The sequence below is a fragment of the Elaeis guineensis genome, chromosome 5 (genome assembly GCF_000442705.2).
Source record: "Elaeis guineensis isolate ETL-2024a chromosome 5, EG11, whole genome shotgun sequence".
Classification (NCBI taxonomy): domain Eukaryota; kingdom Viridiplantae; phylum Streptophyta; class Magnoliopsida; order Arecales; family Arecaceae; genus Elaeis; species Elaeis guineensis.
Window position 1 is genome coordinate 25,504,141 of NC_025997.2, and position 10,320 is coordinate 25,514,460.

Here is a 10,320-nt window from a genome sequence, read left to right on the forward strand (position 1 = left end):
AAATGAGAGAATTGAAATGAAAATGCAACTCTTTCTAACCAAACAATTGAAACAAAAATCGCTCATTCTTATTTCTATTCCATTCCATTACAATCTAGCTCCCCCGACCAGATATGCCCTAAAAATAGCCCTAATAACAAATGGATCCTTGGATAAATCAAGCGTTGGAAAAGGAATAATTGGCCTTTTCAAGATCAAATGTGCTGTTCTATTCTAGACGGTGCTGTTTATTCTTGGCATACAAGCTGCTCTATTTATCGTTGGTTTAACAAAAGGCTAAATTTTAGTGTAAGTTGGACTATGTCACTATTGATGTTGGACGGCTCCCCTTTCATGCCCACTAGGGGGTCACTCACCTTTTTCCAAACATTGAGAGCAACAAGAACCAGTTTTCCAGCACAGCAAGCACCAAAGTCCACATTCAACAAGTACAATGTCTAGTTGAAAGGAAAATTTAACAAGGGATAAAATGATGAACTACTTTGATTTGATTCACAAACACTGCTACATATATAAAGAGCTATCAGATATATAATGGATAGTTCATGCATGTATAACTTGCTATTATGCAAGAATTTTATTGGATATGCACTGATGGAGACTGTATTGCCAGCTTGTCAGCTAAATCACTTTTGCTTTGACTTGGGTTTCTTCACTATCATCACGGTGCAGTGAGCATGATGAGCGCAGTAATCACTCACGCTACCCAAAACTGCCCTGCAAAGTTCAGAAGGAATCCAATGTAAGAAACACCACAACACGTTAAAAGGAACAGTGTAGCACTTTATCTAGTTTGTTTCCTCTTGTTTTCCCTGTTCAAGGAATGATCTTCAATTATGACAACTTGTTCTACCACAAATCCATCGTCAATATTTTGTTGAGATAGGTCCATGATTACTTGTATCAAAGAAAAGTGGCGTGCTTATAAATTCATTTCTTTCATGTCTGCTATCAGAAAATGAAAGTTACAACTTCCCTACAAAGTTATATACCGAAGTTCGAACCGATACCGCATATTTAAAACAGGCAAACATGATCAGCTTTATCATTTGCAGTTTAAAGCACTTTATAGCAACTAACAATTTATTTTTTAACTCTCAAATCAGAAATTCATATTGTATACTTACTGAAGTAAATTAAGGTATCCCTATCCTCGGTTGTTGAAGTTTGTCACTTACAAGGACTGATGTCAAATTAACCAGCAACATAAAATTTCCCGTACCAGGGACTTTGGGTTCCATGCTAATAGTTGTGGAAGCTCCCTTGCCCTGGCATATCCAGAGCTTTTACCATTTCTACGCTTGTATCTCTTTACATGATTATGGCAGTAACTTACTACTAACATCCGGAGGTACCACAGTACGTCAGGTTCGTAAATGACATAGGTGTTGGTTGATGAAAAGGACATGGTTATATGTTAATAAATTTGCAAGAAGGCTTAGAGTAAAGGCTTAAAAATCACTAGAGTGAGAACACATCAATGTACATGGAAATGAAAATGAGAACCAACAAAGATTGCTGGCCAAAAGACACCACAAAGAGATCAATTTCAGTATTTAGGATATGATATACAAGAAAATAAAAAAACAGATAAAACCATAGCTAAGAGATCCTCAGGTAGATGGATGAACAGAAATGTACCTTGTGTTCTAGATGACTAGCACATGCTTGGAGACAAGAAAATTCTATGGAAAAGAACAGCAGTAATACCAGAAATGCTGTACATTGAGAGTGCAGGGAAACAACAAGGGTACAAGCAGACAAACAAAATCCAGCAAAGGTTCCAGACAAACGAAGGCAAGAAACTGAAAAACCCCTAGAACACATGCATCCACTTCCATGGGAAACATGGATACTTAAGACACAGTATTGGAGTTCTGTAATGGTGAATTTGCAATTCATATTGGAGTTCTGTAATAGAGAATTGCTCAGCAGTCTCAAATAAGTGCTTACCATAATTTTTCCCCATACACAAGTTATGCCCACCTTGATATGTCATTGGCATTGCCATAAATTTGTTCACTGTTCCTGCCAGGCAGCACTAAAATAACAAGTTCCCCATAATTTGTTGTGGATGGTCAGATAGCTCCAAATTTTTAACCACCTAAAGCCACCTTTCCAAATGATAACTCTTTGCTTCGTATGGTGATGTAATTAACTACTAGTGCAAAGATAACTAAATGATAAGATGCAGATTAACAAAATCATATCGCTACTTGGTCAGGTTAATGTTTTACAACCTAATGCATTGCACAATCAAGATTGACATCTATGCAGCTCATGAAAGTCATAATAAAAGGAAAGGAATTGTAAAGAAAGTTAAAAAGCAGATATATTGACCATCAATTGGAGAAATGATTGAACAATATCTAGCCTCCTTTCCAGTTGCCACACTTTCCCCATCTAATTCTTTTAAGAAACATGAACTCCGCCCTTTTCAAACTCTTCCACAGCAACTAGAAATCATGAATAGTCTGTTGCTTAACCTACCTACCTTAGAATCTGACTTGCTACCCTTGGACATCAGCCAAATATTTGTAGAAATGATCAAAACTACCAAATTGATTTAAGAACTTTTAGATTTAGAAGATCCATAACAATCTAGTCCTAATGCTATAGTACTGAGAACTTAATACTAAGCATTTCTGCTATTGGGTTTTCTAATTAGCCAATTAATTGCAGTGCAACACTTTGAGAAGAGTTTAGGGAAATGCTGTTATCAAGAATTTTTAATGTTCGAATATATCCCACAGCAGAATGCAACTATTAGTGACATAGAACAGTTAGAACTCAAGAATTCCATAACAGCTACATACTTGCATTTCTGCATCTCACAAGTAGCTGATCTATCATAATAGTCGTATGATACCTGAAGGATTGCATGATACTACCAGGATCCACACATCATGAACATCTGATTGACAAGGACAAGTGCTGCATATATGTGACATTTCATGGACTTTCGACAAAATTTATAACCAGTATTAAATGAAAGAATCCTACCTTTTTATCGCTCCATAACCATGGCTGCCCACAACCAACATATCAGCATGGTGCTTTTCTACTGCCTCACAAAGAACATTCCTTGCATCTCCTTCCACCACCTCAACCAGTGTGCTCACCTGCAGTCAGGACATATAAATAAGGAAGAAATTATAGCTAGAAAAATAGACATTGGCTCATTTCATTTCAATTCAAGAAAGTTTACATAAACTTACAAACTCCTAGATTTCCCAAGAAATTATTAATGTTCTTTAAGGCAAAAGTCTACAACGGTACAACCAATTTTAGGTGTATTATTTGGACATTCACATTTTAGCTGTAGAGACAAGAAAGCAAACATTGGACTCTATTCTCTAAATACTTTGTATATTTTATTGCTATTCAATGTGGCATGCAGTTGACAACCATTATGTTTGATCTATTTTGGTGGCCTGTTTACCTTTTTTTTTTAAAATTGAGTGTTCTTTATGGAGGTGAACAAGTGTACATGACAATAGCCCATGTTGAACATGAACTAAGCACTTATTAACTTTCATACATGGAGTCCACATGGAAATAGTAATAAAATGCATGTACATGTGCTGTTTTATGCAAAAGACAAGTAAAGCCATGCTGAGATTGGGCTGAATTGGATCCTTGTGCATTAGCTAGGGCTTCATGTGGTGACAATAATCCAAAGCCTACTTCTAAATCAGTGCCAGCCCATCAAAACTAAGATGAATGGTATTTCACGTTAAAAAAAGATATTATGTTACAAAGATGAAGATGAAGAAGAATCAGTGATGCTTCAATAGATAACACTACCAACCTCTAGTTCATGGACATTGAATAAGGTTTTCTTCTTCTGTTTGTTTTTCTTTTTAGAAACAATTAGGTCCTAATCACTTTGATAAAGAGAATGAAATGTACAAAATACTTTAGGAAAGAAAAAGAGCGAGAAAGAGCAAAGAATGCAAGAAAGCAAAATGATTAAGAAGGGAAAGTGAAAGGACTCAGAGAAAAAGGGAGCAAGCCTGTTAAGCAATGTCTAAGGAGAATCAAAGAGCTTCTTTATATAAGAAATAACAAGCGTACAGAATCGAAGAGCCTCTTTCCACAGTGAACTTTCTCCAACTTCTCTATCTAATTTCACCAGGCAAGAAGTGGAGATCACAAGGTGTGGTATTATGCATGCATCCAGAGGGACTGCTTCTGTCATACTCCCTGCTTCGAACTCTTGCATACTAGATTTTAGCTCTAGAAGTTTTGGGCAAAATATTTACCAAAATCACCGCAATCTGGGTGCCAGTAGCTAAATACTCAAGAGTATAATCTGAACATGTGATAAATGGAAGTTCAAGTATTCTATCTAAACAGGAAACTAAATATTCCAGGAAAATATATTATTCCAGGAAAAGCACATGAAGTGTGTGCATTATTCATTCATCAGTCAATAAAACTAAAAAAAAATCGCGAATGGCTTGGATAATTCTGAAAAATTACTGATATAGTGATAACTGACTGGTTTTTAATGATGCGTGAAAGCAAATTGTCAACACATCATTCACAGATGCAACCATATGAACAAAAACTTCAAGCCTGAAAGATATGCTGCAGCAAACATACCACACCAAGTTGCCCAATTTGTTAATATTTTAATCATGTTGAGAGATGTTAAACTTCAAGAACAAATTTTATTCGTTGGTGATCCACATAATTCGACAAGGAAATAAAAGCACCCATGATCATCAAAAAATAAAACAAAAATTCCGTTCCCCTGTTCCTAATTCAGTCAAATTTGTCTTCAAGACTCGAAATCTCCAAGATTAATTAAATCAACAGAAATAGGCCCAAAAATAATAAATCAAGCAACCAAATTCCAAATCAAATGCTACAGGCACATCAAGTACTAAAATACCAAGCTCTGAATATTACCGATTTGGCCACGCAGACCTCCCTAGCCTTCTCCACGATCCTCGCCGCGCTCTTCCGGAGGTCCGCATCCACAAACGGCAGCACGTCCGCCGCACCTGCGCCCAAAAGAACCGATTTTTACCAAAAATTAACAACAATCCCCACCTCCCGAGCATCAAAACCCTAGAAAAAAACTAAGGATCGATGAAGAGTACCAGGGCCGGCTAGGGAGACGATGGAGGAGGGGGTAGGCTTGGCGTGGACGATAACGAGCCTAAAGGGCGGGTTCGGGCCGCGAACTTCGGGGGAGAAGAAGTGCTCGAGGGTCCACTCCAGGGCGTAGAAGCTGTGATCGCTGTCGTCGATCCCCACCACCATCACCGTCTTCTCCTCCACCGTTTCGTCCTTCGCCAGCGCCGTCGTCGCGTCCGCCATCTCTCCAACCAAAGAGGGGAAGAAAGCCCGAGAGCATCCAGGGAGGACCGTGGTCGGACAGATCGCTTAAAAATAGCGGCGCCGCTCGAGGAAAAGTCCGCATAGGGTTTTGTATGGGACGCTTTATTAAGTATATTCGACGGTAGATTGAGTGCTCGCTTGGAGATTTTTATGAGGATATGTGGATGATGGAAGAAATAGGCTTCCGTATGGATGGCGTCATTTGGATAGCGACCAACGGTGAAGGAATGATTGATAAGAGCACGGCAGGTTCGGTGTGTTGCATTATTATTAGCTGGGTAGACATGACAAGCATGCAAAAGAATAAATTTTACAGTCTGTACCCTGCTATGGTGGCTTTCCGGCCTCACTTATCTTGAAAAATAAATAAATAAATAAAAATATATTAATATATCATTTAAAGAGTTGTCACGTGCTAAGCCCTGCGTTGTTGCTATGGCACGTGGGGTGAGCAAAAAGTGGATCTGACCCATTAAATCGGTGGGATCAATCTAAATTTTAAATTTAATTTATTTTAAAATTTAATTTAATTTAATTTAATTTAATTTTAATATATACAAAATAAATTTAGGTTGGATCAGATTTATCAGTAAATAAAATCGTCTTCAAATCGAATTAGATCGATTTTAATAAAACAACATCATTTTGATTAAGATATTATTTATATTAAAATATTAATATATTAAAAAATAATTTTAAATTTATGGTGTCATTTATCAATTTGGTTTTGTGTTAATTAATCTTAAACTCTAAGTGATTTACTTATTGAATTATTTATTTTTTTATAATATATTGGAGATCTTTATCTTAATCCTTAATGATTGTATTTGTTTAAAATTTTATTTTTTTGAGTGACAATATCTTATGTCAATTTAAATTATTTTACTTGATAAATTCTCTTGATGGTACTCTTACGTGAAAATAAAATAAATCTTCATGAATTATAAAATAATAATAATAATAATAATAATAATAATAATAATAATAATAATAATATAAATCGGTAAACTAAACCAAATTAGATTATTTAAATCTTATCGGTTTGGTTTGGTTTCAATCTTCTATTGATCTGATTTGGTTTCTAGAAATGACAAACCATTTAGAACTGGTTTGGTTTAGATTTGAGCATGAAATCGATCCAAATCAGATCATGCTCATCCTTAATGGCAAGCTATATCATTAATGCACAACCATGTCAAGATGGGCATGCCATGTGGCTCGGGAGAGTGGAGAAATGTGTTTTAATGTATAAGATAGATATGTAAAATTTCATATGGGGTGGCACCTTGCATTCATATTGCTCCTTTTAGGATTAATGAAAGTAGTACCCAATAAAAAATTATAATTGATTATAATTTAATTATACAAAATTATCAAACTTATGGCAATTTAATTATTTAGAAAGTTTTCATAAAGTAACCTTAAAACTATTCTTTGATCATAAGGAAAACAAAAATTAGTTGTAGATAACATATAGATTCGATTTTGATGTTTTCATACAGTGACCTTCAATAATCATAGTATATGGCAGAAAATGAAATTTGATTATAACCCTTGTTCATTCATTACATTAAATATAAACTTTTATCTTTTTACATGGATGATAACAATTCCTTTTGTTGTTTAGCATTGATAATGAGGCCTAGAGTCCATGTTTTCATATACTAATCATATCCCATTCTATGGTCGCTCTGAGAAAATGAGAAACTTTAAATTTCAAGACATATCCCTCCATAGTTTATTGAGTATATTAACATTCAATTTCTATGGTTTGACTACAAAACTATTTTGTGATCACTATATGAAAAATAGAAAGTGAAATTTAACATATTATTTGTAGCTCATTGATTGCAATAGGGCTCAAATTTCATTTTTATATAATTATTAAATATATAAAGGAATTGAAATTTAATTGAAGGTTCCTCCATGCTTCATTTATTATACTAAGCTCTAAATTTATTATTTTAATATAGTGGCCAAGAATCATTCTGTGGCCACTATATAAAACAGTAAAGATAAAAGTTTAGTGATAAGTTTGTTTCCAATTTTTTAAGTATATTAATGCCCAAGTTTTATATTTTCTTGCAGTAAGGATAATTGTACCATTGTTACCGTATGAACCATAAGGAATAAAATTTGATGACAAATTCTCAATGATTCATTAAGTGTATTAAAGCTAAAATTTTTGAGTTTCACAATAGTGACCATAAAATTGTTCTACACTTATTATATGAGACAAGAAATAAAATTTGATGATACGTCACTCAGTAGCTTACTAATTATATGAAAATGAGAATGAAATTCGACTAGAAATCAGCCTATAACTTATGAATTATAATAAAGCTGATATTTCATGTCTCCAAGTAGCCACTTCAAAGCTTTTTTAGGTGACTATATGAAAATGGAATTTGAGATTGATTGGGTGGCCCCCATTTTGGTTTGTTCATTATATTAAAACCTAAATTTCATGCTTTCATGCAATGGTTTTAGAACTTCTGCAGTACTAAATAAAAGATGAAATTTAATGGTTGGTCTAGATATGATTTATTGACTTTATTGAAATAAAAATTTCATATTTTCTTTTAATGGCTAAAAAATGTTTCATTATGACCATCTAAAAAAATAATACATGAAATTTTAATGGCATACTTTGTAGTCCATTGATAATAATGAAACACAAATTTGTGATTTCTATATAATGATGATAAAACAATTCTACTATAATTATATGAAACATGAAAGTGGAATTCATTAGCAGGTTCCTCTCTTTTCAATAATTATAAACTGGCTTAAATTTCATATAATACAATCATGTTATGGACACTGTGTGAATCATTAAATTAAATAAAATTTGATAAAGAAATATTTATTATTATAATCAATATTAGTAAAATTATTATTAGTACATTATGGCTATAATATAAAGTAATAGATGATGGATAACAAATAAATCATAACAAAATATTTCTAAGTTTCAAAATAATTAATGCATAACTACTCCAAGGCGATCTACCAAAGCATGGAGGCTTGAAAGATATTGTAAACCTAGCACTATGGGATGTTGCGCATTGTTAAGTTCCAGAAAGAAAGCATGCTATAACTTTAGATGGAAATAAAACTTAAAAATATAATTTATAACTCTCAAACATAATAATCTAATAAAACCTGAATGTACTTTAACTCACATCACGAGGATAACATTTATCGGGTCATGCAAAAAGTTCCTCCAGATAAGTCATGTGAGCAGCTAGGGTCCAATGCCCCCTTACATCCACGTTCATTGGCTCCATAACATATTTTATCGATCTTCAAAGATTGCCGTTACCGACACCACCATTTTTCTCATCTTATCATCTCTCTTATCGACACAAAACATATTGGGCTGCATATTTTCTGACTAAATTTACTCTAGATCATAATTATTCTATCATATAATTATTTTTTTAAATTTTTTTATCATTATAATTTTATTATGCCGATTTTTTTTTAGTACAAACAAATATTCACACTAATCTAGTACGAATGCATCCCAAAAGATTAAAAAATAAAATATCCTGTAAGACTCGTGGGTAGATCAGGCTTTGCTGTCAGATCTGATCATAAGTATGCTCAGTAGAAGGTGATCCAATCAGCAATACTATTCACCTCATGAAAGACATGCTGATCAGAAATCACCGTAAAGTTTTGAAGACAAGTCCGAATGTCATGAAGGAGTGGGTGGGCATCCTGCTGCATCATGTCGCTTCGAATCCAATCTATCACGGTGGTAGAGCCACCCTTAATGATGATCCTCTCGACCTGTAATTCTTATCGAGCACAAATAATACCAGTCCAAGTAGCGCGAAGGTCTGCACCCGATATAGAGGGCTCAAAAAGGTATGATCTCCCGATCGCTAGCAATTTAGCGTTCGACTTTCGGATGATAAAGCCGGTACCACCCCTACCATCTTTGACACTACCATCGAAGTTTATATTGACAAATCCCAAAGGAGGAGGTCCTCAGGAAAAAAAAATAACCCTTCAAGTCACTGCAAGAGCAGCATGGGAGCCCTAGGAATCGGAGATATCAATAGAGGGACCAACAGTGTTGAAGCGGCTGTACTCAGCAGCCAAACAAAAGGCTCTCTCCAGCACTCGGTAAGCGAGTATTATCTCTACTTCGAAAATCAAGCTAATTCTAAAGAGCCAGATCTAATAAGCGACATATGCCATTCTTTTCCTAGATACTGATCGATCCCTCAGCAGTACTTTAGCGGATCGCATCTAGAAAATGGGTCAGCCAAGGACCAGTGCTCACCTCTCACAACTGACCATCCGTCCTCCTCTAGATTAGCCTCGCTCTCGGGCAACGTAGGAAGGCATGATCCATCGACTTATCCTTTAGCCCTCTATGACAGGGGACCGCAAGCTCCATTCTCCTGTCCTTGAGTAGAGTGCATATCGAAAGTCGGTCCCTGACAACTTTCCAAAAGAAGCGCTTCATCCTAGGATGAGCGCCTCTCCAGATCCAGGCTGCATTAATCTTGGTACTTGCTGCAGGCCTATATCATAGAAAGATCTCTTATGGGAGCTCTTAGGCAGTAAGAATGGCCCCACTGCTAGATGTATGCCTAGAAGCCAATATGACAGACACATTGTAATTTTTTAGGATATAAATTTATATTTAAAATATTAATTTTTCAATAAAATGGATAATTTAATAAAGTATACATTAGGAAACCATCATTTTTCTCATCTTATCATCTCTCTTATTGACACAACATATTTGGCTGCATGTTTTCTGGCCAAGTTTACTCTAGATCATAATTGTTCCATCATATAATTACTTTTTTGAGTTTTTTTGTCACTATGATTTTGTTATATCGATTTTTTAGTACAAACGAATGCTCACACCGATCTAGTATGAGTGCACACCAAAAGATCAAAAAATAAAATATCCTATCAAGCTTGTGGGCAGGTCAGGCTCTG

At 34.9% G+C, this 10,320-nt stretch overlaps 1 protein-coding gene across 1 annotated transcript; it reads right to left on the bottom strand.

Moving 5' to 3' along the window:
* Positions 1-369: 369 nt before the first annotated feature.
* LOC105045205 (universal stress protein PHOS34) lies at positions 370-5,395 on the bottom strand. The gene is made up of 4 exons (XM_010923383.4): positions 5,112-5,395; positions 4,918-5,012; positions 3,004-3,122; positions 370-717 (listed from the first exon to the last, which is right to left on the bottom strand). The coding sequence occupies exons 1-4, from the start codon at positions 5,329-5,331 to the stop codon at positions 627-629; spliced, it is 525 nt and encodes a 174-aa protein (XP_010921685.1). The 5' UTR covers positions 5,332-5,395; the 3' UTR covers positions 370-626.
* Between the last annotated feature and the right edge of the window lie 4,925 nt (positions 5,396-10,320).